Raw genomic sequence first — 17,233 nt, forward strand, 5'->3', positions numbered from 1 at the left:
TTAAAATTAACTTTATTTTCAGATGAATTTCATGTAGATAACTTTATTTAATAATATGGTAATTTTTTAATCAAACTATATTTATTAAAAATGATGATTATTAATTTATTTTAATATTTGACAATTTAATAACAAAAATAAAATTAACAATATGTTTAAAATGATTATACTTGTTGTTCTTTTAATATGATGATTATATGATGTTGGTTTGTGTCAATCTTGGACTCCACCACCTTACGGTTATGTTTCCCTCTCAATTCATGACTCATTTAAGCATGATCTTCACTTCATGGGGATGGGGTGTTGTTCGTGACTCCAATGAAGTTTGGCGTCGAGGTTTCCATGTTGGTCAGCGTGGGGGTGATTCGGCGTGTGCTGAGGTTCGGGCTCTAAAGCTTGGCCTTGAGCTTCTTTGGAGTATGAATGTCAAGAGGGTTTTTTTTGAGGCTGATTGTTTGGAGTGTGTGGAGACGCTTATGGATGGATGGTACGAGCGCTATATGCATGCTATTGATTTTGCGGATGTTCGACACTTGTTGGATCCGGATTGAGAGATTCAGCTTAGACATATTTTCCGTGAAGCTAATGGTCCTGCAGATTGCCTTGCTGCGATAAGTAATTCTGCTCAGTGCACGTTCATTGTTCTTGAGGATCCCCCTGATCGGGTTATCCCGTTAATCTTTTAGGGTGTAGTTTTTTGCTTGTTTTTTAATTTTCTGATGTACCAAAAACATGAAGAAAAAAAATCAAATTCTTAACATCAAATTCACAAACTCAATGTAGTGAAGTAAGAGTTGATGTTGTGTTGGTATATAACTGAAAATTTTCTTAAATGCCAATAATTATAAAGTCTAAAAAGTTGTAATGTGATATCGATGGAGTTTAACTTTATATATCATGATAAATATAAGGTGACTCACCTAGTAGTAAGACTATGAGAAACTAATATGATTCTTGATCTGGACGAAACAAGACAAAAGAAATATGCGAAAAAGTAGTGATATGATGTGCGTTGAGTTGACAAAAGGAGATTAAAAAACTTAGGCGGAAAAAAGTGTGAAAGTAATGTGTGAAATTATCAAAATCTATTTATATATGAGCATGTCATGCTTTTCAATGTAGAGTTTTCATACATACACATTTTATTTTTTCTTCCATCATATTTTTACATATTTTTCTTCCTTTCTCTGTAATTTTTTATCACATTACTTATTATATTATTCATCTTTCTCTCTTCCCTTTATATTTGAGCAAAGTGGGAGTGTAATTGGTATCTAAACAAAAATTAAATGTGTACATGTACTCACTTGATCCCTTCAATGTATAAATCGCAAATACAAAAGCACGTATAAGCAAAACAAAACTCACATGCACGAATAATTAATTTATAAAGTATCCATAACTTCTGAAGAATAAATTATCTTAACACTTTAACCTCACTTCTACAAATGAGAAAATGAAGAAAAGATAGAGAAATGAGACATAAGATATCTGATGTGATAGCAAAAGAAGATAGATATACAAAGAAAAATGAAGTGAAAATGAGATGGAAGAGAAAAAAGTGTGAAAATGAATCAAACTCCTATCTCAATATATCTATACATTACCTATCAAAGAAATCATTCAATTTCTTCTATGTATACCACATTACTTTCCAATCCCATATACAATACACCTTGAATCTTATAATTAAACAAACTCAATACATATAGAACTGAATTCTCAGCAAATTTTTCTATAATCACACCCTGGTTTCCATCTTTTAAATGGAGCAAGTATTATCAACCATGCCAGGAATATGAGTGTAGATCATATGTAACACAAGCGTTGCTTGGGTTTGTACAAGCACATAGACATCTCCATTTCTTTTCAAAGGAGATGCTAGCTGAAGTCCTTCTGCTATAAATCATAGTGTGCTTAGAGAAACCCTCTCAACTGAATTTGTCTTTTTTGGATTTCAATAGTAGAAAAATAAAGTTTTGACTTCCTCATAGGATATATCCATCATACCCTATCATCAATTCTTAGGATTCGGTACCTGCACGCAATTTTTCCTAAATTAACTGCAATCCTAGCTCGATAGCCGTTCGATCAAGATGGGATGGTTTAAATTTAAATTTCCATATTCAACAAATATAGAGCTGTGATTTCTATAAATATGAGAAAAGCCGTCTGATCCTGATCCAACGGCTATGAATTTCTGACTGCAGCGAATTTAGGAAAAATTGACTGCAGAAAATCAAATCCCAATTCTTAAGCCACAAAATTCCTCAATAATTGTGCTGCAAATCTCTTTCTGTTTTGAATATCAATGTTCTCATAACTGGTGCCTGAATGAGAAGAAGGTGGAGCAGTAGTGTTATTGATGCCACAAAACTCATTTTCATTGGTTTCCATTTCAAGCCTCCCTCCCAAATGCATATTCTGTGGGAGAAACCCATGCTGTGTTGCAGAGAGAGAAAGGTTGTCATTATGGGGAAGTCCAAGAGTGAGTGAAACACCATTTCCATGGAACCTTGGAGCCAATTGGTCAGTGACATTAAACCTTCCAATGTCTTCCATGGAAAATGCTCCTCCATAACCCCCACCATGGTTTTCGTCACCACTAGTCTTCAAAGGGTAGCCATCTTTGTTGTGCCTTTCAGTGTCAAACTCTGTGTTAGCTTCTCTAGTTTCCTCTCCTCCAGGTTTCATTTCCATGTTCATTGAACCTGGAAAGTGTTGTTGCATTTCAGAACTTCTTGGTTTTTTTGGACTACTCCTAATTTGGATTTCAGATGATGACTCTGCAAGATGGAAGCCAGAGTACTGGGATTGAAATGATCCTCCTCCCATGGGAGATGTTGACAGTGAATTGTTATCAGAATTTGAGATCTCAGTTGGAGAGGTGTTTTGGTTGTTGATTAATCTTTCTGGTTTTGAATGAAAGGAATTAATCTGTTGATCAAGTTTTAAGGCACCTGATGATGATTCATGTGTAGCATTAGTTGCTGATGCTGACCATAACTCCTTGCTTGATTGATCTTTTGCTGATCTATTTGTGTTATCATTATTCTGCTCTTGCTCCTTGATTTCTTCCAAATACATTTCTTCAACCATTGGTTTCCACAGCCGAACTCGGGCATTTATAAACCAGTTAGACACCTGCATTCAGAAGTCAGAACTTATCAAATGCCACAAATAAGTTGGAATAAAATAAAATACAAAAGGTTGGAATATATATGTACCTGGCTCCGAGTAAGTCCAGTTTGTTTTGCAAGCATAACCTTATCGGAATCCTTAGGATAGCTGCAAGTCACAACAAGAAACTCTTCAGTTGAAGCCAAGTAAACAATTTGTCATATGAAAGATAAAAGTTTTATTCACAATTTATTTCTAGAAGGGTGTGTGCGCAGGTAGATTTAGTCCGGTTTAAGAGAGAAATATAAAAATACGATAGATAATGTGATAAGAAAAGAGAAGTGAAATAAGAAGATAAAGTTGGTAGAAATAAAACTAAAGAGAAAGTTAGGCGAATAAATTATAGAGGACAATTAGATTATTTTAAAATCTGATCCGCTTAATATTTAGTACATATTATTTAAAATATATGCTTAAATTAGTTTTTTTAAAACTCTTTTAATTTGTAAATCAGACTTTTTATGGTCCACAATACACAAAAGACTTTTATAAACAAGGAGAAGACATCACAATTCTTATTTGCATGTTTGGTTAAACGTTAGAGGTAACACCAACATATATAATTTCACATAAGATTTTGATATGTTAACTTTAACATGAATCCATGGTGAGTCCAACTAAAATCCAAACTCACAATATAACTTCTTAGTGGATGTTACTATAGGGCTTCTAAGTTGTAATTAACCATATCATCAAATATCATCTATAGATTAGTGTATATATACTTACGGGTGCAAGAAATGCTCAAAAAGCCAAGCACGAAGAACGGAAACAGCTCGTTCAGGCAAGCCTCGTTGGGGCCTCCAAGCATTGTGCTGGATCATTCCGAGCTGCTGCAACGCCCGTTGCTGCCGAAGATGGTGGTCAACATACCTAAGCCTGGAACCTTCAACCTTGGCTCCTAAGCAATCATCTTGATCACCCAATGTCTTGCTCGCTGTCTTAATCTGTGAAGATATTGCATCTTTCAGACATCGAAATTGCTTTGAAATGGTCTTCAAGGCGAGGGTTGTATATGATTTTGCCGCCCCATACCCCGTTCCTTGCTCAAATGATGATATCACCATGTCCATTTGGTTGTGATATTGTCGGTACCTTAGCTCTACCTGCAAGTTCAATGTAATATATGATGTGATCTGATAAGAATGTTACAATATAGAGAAAAATAAAATGTATATAAGATATTGATATTGTTGATGAAATGTTTACAAACCATGAATATTGTAATGAAATCGCTAGTTTATGGTATGTTTAGACTGCCCTAGTGCTTATTAAGATTATCTTTGGATGGTGGGAGAACATGAAACAAAATGAAAAGAATCATAAAACATGAAATGAAGTAAAATAGAATATGAAATTAAAATACCCACTTCATTATTTGCTTATTATGAAGAAATGAAATAAATTAAAAGATCGACATCACCATGGTATCGTTTCGAAAGTACTGGCCATGATGATTTGTCATATTTTTATTCCTTAATCACTTTTTCCATCAAAAGACTGTAAGATAATATGTGTTTTTATATTTACTTTAACACATTCACTTAAATAATACAAGAGACATGTACTTACATTTATCTTAAAACATGCGCCGACAAAATTTCAAACATACCCAATATCTTTCATGAATGATTAAAAATAAGAAAAATTGATGAGATAAAATGGAGATGATATTGGTTCTATATATTATGTATGTTAATCCATATTTTTTAACAATCTAAAAAATAGAGCATAATGTGATTCAATTCTATTCTCCTCCAATTTGTTACATTCTACTAATCCAAACATAACTTAATAAGCAAAACTGGACCAATTAATATTATCCACACTCATTCTCCAAATATTCAATAAAAGAGATAAAGAAATATAAAAGAGAGACATGTAGGTGATATAATAAGAAAATAAGTTAGAGAAAGATTAAAAAAATTGTAAAAATAAAATGAAAACGAAAGTGTAAAATGAATTATTTGCTGCAAAATTGTCTGCAATCCCTCTAGTAGAACTTTGACTATTGATTTTTAGTTTTGAATGTCAAAATTGTTGCATGAAAAAATAATTAATTAATTTTTTTTAGCAATTAATGATAATAGGTTACTTTATGTGTTCAAGAATCCAAATTCAAGAAAGTGAGAGTGAAGTTATAATCAAAACTCATATACAAAATATATAGTATTATGAAGAAGGCTTATATACTTTATAAAATTTCAATATCCTTTCCCAATCCCAATCAATAATGGGTCACTTGAGTTTCAGAATTTCAGATATAAACCTGAAACTGACCCAAATGGGCCCAAACCCAAAATCATTCTCTGACACTCACCAGACCAAGTCACTTTTTCTTATCAGTTTTCTTTCCTCATCCCATATTTTTAGGAAACAAGTAAAGAACAGATCATGAGTGACAATCCTGTCAATTTCACAATCCCTCCTGCACTGTCACACTCTCTTATCTATTATTATCTTCAGTTCCTCTCGACAAAAGCTGAACCATAACATTTTTCTCTCTCTTGTCAAGTACTGATGAACCAACAAAAACAAAATATTAACGATATTTATGTACAGCAGTACTTTTCACAAGATCAAACATTAATCAAACAAGGTACATTTGTAGAATGCAATGAATCATAAATTCAATGAAATCATATATCAAATCCCAAATCATTATTAAGGGAAAAGTTTAACGTTACGTGCATGTACACAATAAAACTTACCTCATCGAGCATGCTCACGAGCTTGGACTTCTTCATCTGAAGCTCTTGTCTCTGTGCCATGCTTAGCTCAGCTCCTTGCTTGTTACTTCCACTGTTTTCACCGATCCCAGAAGTTTCAGATTCAATATTCGCTCTCATCTTCTCTTTATTATTCTTAGGCGCCCCCTCCATAGATTCCCCTTCACAAATTTCCTTCCCCACTTTCACAGCTTCATCTAGAACCTCCTGTACGGCTTTCAAATACTTGGATCCCAAAATAACTCCATTGCCAGCGCTACGGCTTTCCGGAACGCCAATCTCACCACCGGAGAGTGACCTAAAAGATGGTTGTTGCGATGAAAGACTAAGCGACAGGCCACTCTGCTGATTACCACGATTATTATAACCAGAGTCATCTGCCACGGTGACTGCAGCAGAGTACGCTGAATTGTTGCTCGGAGTGGTTTCTGCCGCAGTTGTCACAGATGACATGGTTTGATTGATTATCGAACCCCACAAGTTATAGTGAGCACGTGGGTTTGTAGCCACCACTGCTGGTGTGGTGGTGGCTGCAAAGCTCTGGAAGCCGCCGGAGATCCCGTGCTGTCCGAGATGGTTTGAGTTGCCAGTAGTGGTGTTAGTGGTGGTGGATCCAAGGATGTTTGAGGAAGGAATGGTAAACCCAACTAGGTGGTTTTGTTGTTGTTGTTGATGATGGCGGTGATTATTTGCTGAAGAAGGTGGAGGCGCGTGGGAGAAGTTGGAGAGGTTGAGCGCGTTGGCGGAAGTACCAGCAGCAGCAATACTAGTATTGGGATTAACGAGGAGCATGTTGGGCGCGTCAGAGTAAGGTACGTAGTTTGGGTTCATAAGGTAAAGTGTCTGCAACCCTTCTGCTGAGGATTCGATTTCTGATGATGTATTTCCATGAAAGTACGTTGCCATGTTCTGTCAGAATTCCCTTTTTGGTGAGCCTGTCTGTCCGTACAAATCAAACCTCCTTTTTATACTAACCACTTGATCTGTTTCAATATGTGTCCGATGAACAGGTTTTCATTCTATGATAGTGGCAGATCCTGAAAAGCAAAGCCAAGAGAAACTAGTTAGGATGCCAATGAATAAATTAATCTAAGAAATAAGAATTACCTTAAACTTCACAAAAAGAAAGAAAAGAAATTAAAGATGCATAGTATGGAACACCGCGGAATTTGTTCAAGACTCCACGGAACCGCTTAAGAAGCTGAACAAGTAAGAGTAAGAGTAATAGGACCTTCATGATTTATTGATAATTTGATGATGGTGGGGTTGTTGAAGAGAGGAATAACAAGATGCTCAAGATGGATCTCAATAGAAAGAAAGAAGTTTGAAAGGTAGAAATTAAAATGGAAACGTACGATCCCATGGAATTAATGAAGGATATCTAGCTAGCTATCTATCTTGGCTGCGCAATGAAGAAACCAACCAGTTTTGAGTGTGGCCGTACCATTCCCATTTAATAATGTTTGATTTGGCACACGAGGAGAGAGGAGATGATGAAGGAAGGTGAAAACCTGCTATATTGATCTAATTCTGCGATGCAGACTGCAACCGCAATTTAAAACCTTGAGATGAACGAAATATAGTGAGAAGCTGCTATCTAAGTTTCATCATCGCGGGAGGATTATGGAAAGGCTGCTTTCAGAGGAATTGATTGAGTTGGGTTGCGTTAGAACTTTGGAGTTCGCTTGATAGCTGAGTATTCTCTCTCAAGTTCTCTCCTCCAAGTGAATTTTGAGTAGTGTTTAAAATTATATATATTTAGGATATTTAAAAAGACAGATGGTGGATGAGTGATGACTGGTGAGGTTTTAAAGTAGTGTGGTCGGTTTTATGTGCTTCGTGATAATATTGATTGTATTTAGAATTAATCCATCATCTAATTACGTGTCTTTAATCATGGACAACAATAATAGACAGCTATAGCTCAAAGAGTGAATTTCTTGTTTTGTTGGACGCTCTCACACCTAGTGTTAGCTATACCTATATATGCATCTGGGTCACCATCTATGCACACCCCACTTTTGGACCTGTAATTTGTGGTAGATCCTATCACAAATTGCAGAACTAAAATAATAACAATAACAATAAAAAAATTGTAATTTCTGATGATTATAAATCTCCACAATTTACAAGTTTTGTTGGGCGTCTGTCAAAAGTGGTGTCCAAGTCCAGCTACTTATTTTTCATGCATTTTATATCTTTGGAATTTTTTTAAATTTTATTATTTTAGCTTATGTCCTCTCTCATTTAGAATGTTGAATTCTCTTTTCTTTGTTAATAATTAAATTGTAAATTTCAAAACTCATTATTATTATTATCTATCATAAAAATAGTGTACACCAGATGCATTTATCATATGAAAAACTGGGGTACACCCCGAAGGATTAAGAATACCATAAACTCCATCGAGATTCAGACAACCAATGAAAATACACCAAATCAATCCCAGAAAAAACACCCTAGAACCATGACCATGTTCTATTTAGTGAATGAATTGTTTATCTTCTCGAGTAAAAGCATCATGTGTTAGTTGTTTTTAATTTCTGTTGGATATGGAAATGGCATAATAATCATGTTCTTGATGAGCATTGACCTATTTATTTTGTTCTTAGATGTATCATGGCATTCGTGCAAGAGTTATGTAAATGGGGGAATCTGGTGTGCACCCTTGGCTAATTGATGTTATTCTAAGCATCATGAGCGTGTATGGAGTTGGGTTTGAGATGTTACGTTCTCTTTTCCTAGAGAAAGCAACATATGACTTATGAGTTGGCTATACAAGCCTCTAAAAATGATTCTCTTTACGCATTTGGAGACTTCTTACTTCTAATGTTATTCACTATCTACGACAAGACTTGCGAGCATATCTTATGGTGTTACTTTCAATGAGAAATGATTTATGTACATGCATACAATGTAAGTATATATACTTCAGACATACGCTTTTCTAGCGATCTGGGACAACTAACATGACCGTCAAAAACATGTTTTTACTTTTTATTAATAAATAATTTCACGAGTTAGTGATGTGCTAAAACTGCCACAAACTCTATCTTAATTAAGTGGAATAATAGCACTATTTGTTAAGTTTTAAATGAAAATGAGTGTAATTTATTATAAAATGAGCCTATGTTATAAAGTACTACTCGTCCATCTAGAATGATATTATTTAACTTCATGAGGAAAGTAAACCAATCCTGTTATACAACTCCGTACCTTTGTTCAACTAATGAACCAAACACGTACCCTTAACACCGCTAATGACACACTTGAGCAAATTAGTTTGATTGACACAATCACGTACACATGTTGACGAAATTCTATAATAAGAGAGCGGAAGCCAGAAAAGAGTGAAAGAAAACAATTTTTGTGAAAGAAAATATGGAAAGTGGGGTATGATCATGGAAATTGAGAAAACAATTAAGTAGCAAAACAATCAAGGGGTTGATCTCTATATATCAATTAAAATCTGGCCCTTGGATATTCCAACCTGTTGACAACTCCTTCTCTTTGGTCTCTGATACTGCTTTTCCTTTTTCTCATTTACCCTTTTTCAAAATTCGTAGTTTTCATCTATATGTTATTTTTCCCTTTTCCTCTATTCTGTGGTTGGAAACAGGAGTTACAAGATATAATAAACCATGACCTAAGCCATACATCAATGCAATGATAAAAGCGAATCCTAATTATTACACACGTTTAGTCGATGTAATTTCTCAATTAACGAATGATATGAATAGTGAATTTAGTAGTATACTTTTCCATAACAATGCCCTTTATATGCACAGACACCACTAAGCACTAAACACGTGCCACAAAAAAAGTATGAAAATTAATAAAAAGAAACATATGAACTACAAAATTGTCCCCACAACATGTCTGTGTCACTCAATGAACGATGGCACCTACCAATGAATTCTTATCTTTGCTTGGAAAGGTAAAATAAAAAGTTGGTTTCAATTAATTATGATGTGCTTAGGGCCACATTTGCTTAACTGCGTTGTCGGTCTCTAAAATATCCAGCAAATTAGTTAATCATATACTATCATGTACAGGTGTAGATATTGTTTTGACTTGTAGTACTGGTCTAATTTGATTACCTTGGTCTGTGAAAATGGATAATGTCTAATCCTATAGGGTGGAATTCTATATCATATATATATGATATTAATTATACAGGTCGATCATTCTTTCGCAGCTAAATCTACAATAATTTAAACCAATTTTTCATTGTTAATTATAATTTGCTAGCTATGAATTGAAATATGTTTGAAAGTAATTGGCTGCTTAGCTATGGAAGTATCACACTTGATGTCTCATGCGTGCACCATACCTACCCTATTAAGATAAAACATGCAATTTTAGAATGATGAGATTTGGATTACTGCAATTTAGAAAATAAGCAATATTGAGCTTTCTAATTAAAAAAAGAGGAAATATCATAGTCATGATTTTTTTAAAGAACTAAGAGATTTTTTTTAGACCTATATATATTTTTAGTTTATGATTTCAAAGAGAAATTAACTTGAGTCTCTAACTTTTAAAATCTTTACAATTAATGATCCCTGAATTTTTTTAATCAAATTATCAATTTGGCACGGTCACCAGACCCATATTACTTTCACTTTTTTATCCTACATGTCATTTTTATTTTCACCCTTGTACTTCCTCTTCTTCCCCCTTCATCTTTTTCATATTCTTCCTCTTCATCACCCACCATCATCTTCATCTCCCACCCAAACTTATCAAACCCCAAATTGAAACAAATTCTTGATCACCCAGAAACTTTTATTCATCAAACCCTTTGTTCAACCCCACCACCACCTGCATCAAACCCTCTTTTCTCTCCCCTTCAAAAATCAAACCCCCACCACCACCTGTTCAATTTTGAAAGTAAAATGATTTGATTTGAGTAATTAATGGAATTATAGGAACCAGAATTACATTTTCTTAAAACTATATATAGGAACAAAAAATTGTAATTGAACCGAAAAATTAAGGTGTGTAAAAAGCACCCCAAATCTCGTGGAGAAGCTTAAGGGCCTGTTTGGTTTGAGAAAACATTTTCTATTTTCATTTTCTAATTCTATTTTCAGAAAATGATTTTCATTTTCAATTTTTCAATATTTAGAAAACATGTTTGGTTTAACTTTCTATTTTTCATTTTCTGAAAATGGAAACATTGAAAATGTGTTTGATTCAATTTCCAAAAACATAAATATTATATGATAAGAATATATTTTCTCTTATTAATAAAAAAATTATGATTTTTTTAAAGTAATTATGAATTAATTTTTATATAAATTTAAAACAATATAATATATTTATTAATGAACAATTTGTAACTACAAAATTTCTTTCAAAAAAAAACTACAAAATTTACTCTATAATATTTAATTTTTTTGTTACATCAGAAAGATAAACTACAACCCTCTAGGTTGATTCTTGGATCTCCTCACCCTCATGCCTCAACGGCTCAACCCATACGTATATTGACTCTTATCACTTGAGTTATTCTTCGCAAATCATAAGTCTTTAATAGCGTTCGGGATATATATAATATAATATTGTTCTCTAAAAAAAATATAATATAATATTTATTTAATAAAGCTATACAAAAAGAAATTAAAAAAAGGCAAATATAAATGTTTGTATATATATATATTTTAATTTAATATATTTTCTATTAGTCATCAGCGGTTTACGTATATTTTTAATATATTGTTTGCAATGTCTTTATTGATATACTCACTAAAAAGATTTTATTAAAATACTACTACGTAGTATAATGATCTAATCCGTTATACTGATTACTAAAAAAAAAGAAAAAAATATTACTGAAATATGCAATTCCACATCCATATATTGTACTGAACTGCAAGGTAGTCAAATCGAGATACGTATCGTGTATCGCTAGACCCTAATTTCGTGTCGCGTATCGTATCGTAACGTGTATCGTAAGATACGGACACAAAAAAAAAATTAAGTCATAAATTAAATAATATACTAATATATCATCTAAATATAGTTCAAAATAATCAAAGATCCAAGTCATAAGTAGAAAAATAGTCTTCAAGTTCAACCTAATTCCAAGCCATAAGCCAAACTAAAGTACTAAACATCAAAGAGATGAAATTAAATGCCCACTCCCTAATTCCAAGCCATTAAAGGGTTGCTGAAGTTGAACGTGAAACATGAAAGGGCTGTTGAAGTGAAGTTGAACGTGAAAGGGTGAAAGAATCAAAGAAAACATCACTTTTTAGAGCAATTTACTAATTTTTAATGAAATTAAATGCCCACTCCCTAATTTTTCTAGGGGAGTAAGATGAAACGGCATTTGAAAAACTGTTTTTGTATCGTATCGGGATACGTATCGTGCGATACTCATGCGATATGTGCGATACAGGTCACGATACGAACACAAAAAGATACATACATGGGATACATATCGTTTGGTTGATTTTCGTATCGTATCGGGATACGTATCGTGCGATACGCACGATACTAACTACCATGCTGAACTGTTGCCTTATAGGAGAAAGTGTAGGATTTCTATTTTGTCCCTTGTAAGAATCGAACACGTGACATGAATGAAGAAAGAACACGTTTCATATGAAAGTCCATTTATTCACAAAATTGCCACCGCGTTTTCTACCCTTTTCATTCTCAAAGTGATTCATCGAAAACGTTGGAAACAATAATTTTTTGTTTTCAAAATTAGACCCATTTCCAGAAATATTTTCAGTGAAAACATTTTCTAAAATTTGAGCAAACGCATTTTCAGCTCTGTTTTCAATTTTCAGTGAAAATGAAAATAGAAAACAAGTAAACCAAACAGGCCCTTAGTCATTTTGTTTTTCACGAACAGAATTCCAATGCGAGCAAAATTCAATTATAATCCTCAAGCTGTTAAGCCCATGGATTTTCCGATGTACCAAAAACAATCCTCAAGCCCATGGATATCTAAAAAAAAAATTGTCGTCCAAATTAAACATGGATCTTTTTTGCAAAAATATACATGGATCTCTGACTGTGACCACACTGCAGTTGAGCAACATTTATTGGGCTTTGGCCTTTAGCTTTTGCTGTGTTCTGCTACAAATCATAAGGTCCATTACATAGACCATTTAGTTGCATTTAATTTAATTTTTCTGAAACAGACCATATATCTCTAGTGATGTCCCATCTTTTCTTTTCACTATGTCAGTCTTTAGTTTTTTAAGTTTCATGCTGTGCCTAGATCTATGTTAGATAGTGGCACTAGTTAGCTTAGCAAGACACATTGGGACTCCATTCCCCACTCTTAATAGCTGATGTACTGTAACGTGAGCCATTTGTAACTTGCATTTTGGGCCTTCCAAGTCCCATTATCAATGAATCATCGTACCGTTGACAAAAAAAAAAAGACCATATATCCAACCTATTATTTATTTTTATTTTTTTGAAATAACCATGCCTAATATTATGTTGAAAGCTTTCTGAATTTAGAAAATTATGCTCCATCCCCTAATATGTTGGGAGCTTTTCATTACGTCCAAAACTTTTGAGGTTGGCTTGGCTCTAACTTTCTTTCCAGACAAATTTTTTATTTGGCATTAACAAAATGTTCTTTTAGTACAAAGATATTCTAAAAAATGACAGTCATCAGATTAATTTTCTCGAGGTCAGAAGATCACTAAGTGGGTAAATATCTCATAATAAATATTTTTTCATACATATCGCTCAGGGATCGAACCGTAATGAAATGCTTCAGAAACTCAGCTATCTAGCTGTGTTGGGACTTGTTTGGTATATGCAATGATAATGATATAGAAGAAACAAAAGTAAGGAAGATTGGTAAGATTTACAACTGACAAACGGTCATGAGATTGTACAATTTATTTAATTAGTTTTTATTTAGGTGATTTTTTTAAAGAAATAATGTGCATATACTATTATAATAATTAAATGAGATTCTCATCTAAAATCTCCTAATGACAATTTTGCTACCAGCTTCACCCATTATTAATCCTCAAATATCTTCCTTTGTGGAACTCGAAGAGGGACATGCACCCTATTTAATTTATGTAAGTTTATCTCATAATAAAACACTTATGTAAATATTTGTGAGAGGTTATACAATTAGCTATATGATATATGAATAAGTTATTCTAAAATTATTTTTCATAAATTATTCAAATTAGCTTAGAATAAGAGTTTGATGCTAATTGGGCTTATATAGCTCAGTTTGAGCTACCTATAACTTATTTTTAACTTTTTCAATATTTTTTTGTCAAAAATTCAATATATTTCTTAAATATTTTATAGGCTAATTAAAAAATAATATATTTCTTAAAATTAGCTTATAAATAAATAGTTATGCCAAAAAAAAGCTATATACCCAAAGTCTTTGTTACATAAAAGTCTAATAACTAGAAATCAAGGACTCATTTTAATGTCAATTTAGCTAAACTAAGGCATTTCAAAAAGAAAAACTAAACTAGCAAATAGTTTGGGCCATCGCTCCCTTTGAATACCAAAGTAAACGTTTTTTTTTGGGGCGAGCACCAAAATCATTAGTGAATCGATTTAGTAAAGTTAGGCCCACTTACATCAATAGAACTTAACCTAATTTGTTTCTTGACCTAAATATTTTTAGTGCAAGCAATGATCAATAACATATAAAATTCATAATAAATGTTAACTTCTAACTTCTAAGGTGATGATTGTAGTAAAAGTAAAACCGAAGAAGCATAGTGAAATGAATGTTTTTTTCTTGAACAATAGTGAAATGAATGTTAGAATTAGGGTTGGTAATGGCCCCGTGGGTGCGGGTTTGACCATTTCCACACCCAAACCCAAACTTAACACTCAAACTCAAACCCAAACCTAAATTTAATATGAGTGCAAAAGTTAAACCCAAACCCAAACCCTAGGGTTTCGGGTTATCCGAACCCAAACCCAAAACCCAATGTGAACATTGATTCGACAAAAAACCAAAAATATCGACCCGGAAGCAACATGTACATAAGATAACAACATGAACGTAAGCTGATTAAACATCATCATCATTTCAATACAAAGGAAAAATATAGTTCATGAACATAAGCCTACTTAGTAACTTTAAAGAAGACTAATAACTTTAATAATATATATAAGGGCTGATAATTACATGCATAAGACTTCAGGTTTGAGTTTGGGTTTGAGTGCGGGTCTAATCAATCCCACACCCAAACCCAAACATGTTTTAAAATTTGGGTGAAACCCAAAGTTGAACCCAAACCCAAAGAAATCGGGTTTCACCCGAAATTTCGGGTAGGGTTCGGGTTGGACCCCACGGATTTGGGTTTTCCTGTCATCTCTAGTTAGAATAAGTATTTTTTTTTATACATTGGAAAAGGGTTGGAATAAGTATTAAGTACAATGGCTGATTAAAAAAAAAAGTACAAAGGCAAACTTGAACTTATAAAAATGGAAAAGAAATAAAAAATTGAGGTTGAAAAAGTGATTTATGAATATCAGTGATATGAAAATGCATAATCAATTTTTCAATTAAAACGTTAGGCTACGTTATTCAATTTCAGCTAAGTTTTCAGCTTTAATTCAATTAATTATATGCCAAACATAGCTTTAGACAAACCTGTTTTTAATTACGACCAAACACCCTTATTTTTGTAAAATCAATTTGTAGTTTACAAACGTGATTTTAGGAGCTAGCAATCTCTTCCGTAAACAATATACGCTAGAAGTCATGATATTGGTGGGAACACAGCTTGTTTATTTCCAGATGAGGCAATTAATTTATGTTTCAATATATGTTGGTTGCTTCAATGGATCTGAATCATGAAGTCGTATACCATTCTAACACGTCTTTAAGCAGTGCATCAACCAATCAAAAGATTCAAACATGGAATTCCACCATACACACACAGGCACAATTGAATAACCAATTTAATTAAGTGCTTATTATTTTTAAAAACAATTATAAAAGTAACTTATAGATATGCCATAAATTGTTTACAAGCTCTTTAAAATGCTTATATAAGCGCTTATATTATATTATAAGTTCAAATAAATTCTTCTAACCGGAACATGTGAGAAATTGCAATGTACATTTGATGATGGATATGTGTTTACCCATCACCATTTTCTCTCTAGTGCAGAATCTAATGGGACTAATGGTGTCTCCTTTACTTCGTCATGTGGGGTGTTGAAAATGATTACCAGTGTGGATATAACTTTGTCAATGATCCATGTACAAATGATCCAAGGGTAAAAGTCAAACAAGAAATTGGCAAAGGTTAAAGACTTAAAGATAGAAGAAAAGGGGAAAAGCTGGTTTTGCAATTCTATCTTTTAAGTGAATCAATTCCTTTTTCCAAACATAATGATGTACCATCCATCATACTTCAGTTCAATTTTAGTGTAAAGGGATGCTTGTATTGGCCTCAATCTAATCATACACATTTACCTTGTTGTTAGGGATGTATATAAACTCAAGTACTGTAAACTTTTTTTTTTCCACTTACTGTTGACAAATAGTCCTGAAATTGTCAACGACGCTGAGGTATAATTGATTCTTTAACAGAAAAGTTAGATTACGTTTTAAAGTTAGATTCGAATAGGTTTTGGGCTGTGAATCAAATATTGGGTTGGTGTATGCATGATGAAGCCGAAAGAAGAGAGAAAAACAATATAATAAAGGCATATGCATATACTTCCTTTTACAGTTCCAGGCGCTTACATGGTGTTTTTACAAGCACTGAGCGAGGAAGCTACAATCGGTAAAAGGGGTATTGCTCCTTCTTTTCTTGTTATTCTAACTAAATCGTGCAATTGGTGAATCGTGCATTTGGAGCAAGCTTCCATTGCATACCCATACAACAGGGAGTAATGATACAAAATTACAAATAGTACAAATAGATAATTAATTGTCTCTTTTATGTATATCACATTAAGAACTTTTATCTTTTTTTAGCGTCTTAGGTGGACCTGCTAAAATAAAGGTCTATCATGGATTTAAATAGGCTTAATTCCAGTTTGGGCCCCTAATGTTTTAGAAATGTGCGATTTGCGTCTCCCGTGTTTAAAACGTGCGGTCAAACTCCCTGACGTTTCTAAAACGTGTGATCGAAGCCCTTCCGTCCATATTCGTTTGGTTCCGTCTGTTGACCAAATGGAGCTGCGTCCACGTGTAATAAAACGAGCGAATTTACCCCCTGATCTTTCATCTTTGTGCAATTTGCCTCCCTAATGTTTAAAACGAGCGAATTTACTCCCTCATGTTTCAATAAAATTTAAAATAAAACAATTTAATTAAAAAACTGAATAATATCAGAATATAA

The 17,233-nt window shown here is 33.3% G+C and overlaps 1 protein-coding gene across 7 annotated transcripts; it reads right to left on the reverse strand.

Annotated features, from left to right (window-relative positions):
* Window positions 1-1,476: 1,476 nt before the first annotated feature.
* On the reverse strand, window positions 1,477-7,641 carry LOC130747091 (BEL1-like homeodomain protein 1). Of its 7 annotated transcripts, none has more exons than XM_057599918.1 (5): window positions 7,421-7,641; window positions 5,892-6,946; window positions 3,910-4,286; window positions 3,228-3,288; window positions 1,477-3,144 (listed from the first exon to the last, which is right to left on the reverse strand). In XM_057599918.1, exons 2-5 carry the CDS (start codon window positions 6,813-6,815, stop codon window positions 2,254-2,256), a joined length of 2,253 nt encoding a protein of 750 aa, XP_057455901.1. In that variant the 5' UTR covers window positions 6,816-6,946; window positions 7,421-7,641; the 3' UTR covers window positions 1,477-2,253. The 7 variants fall into 7 exon arrangements, with proteins under 7 accessions (XP_057455901.1, XP_057455902.1, XP_057455900.1 ...); XM_057599919.1 differs by having other exon boundaries at window positions 7,354-7,641; XM_057599917.1 differs by having other exon boundaries at window positions 7,333-7,641.
* Between the last annotated feature and the right edge of the window lie 9,592 nt (window positions 7,642-17,233).

The sequence above is a fragment of the Lotus japonicus genome, chromosome 3, assembly GCF_012489685.1.
Source record: "Lotus japonicus ecotype B-129 chromosome 3, LjGifu_v1.2".
Classification (NCBI taxonomy): Eukaryota; Viridiplantae; Streptophyta; class Magnoliopsida; order Fabales; family Fabaceae; genus Lotus; species Lotus japonicus.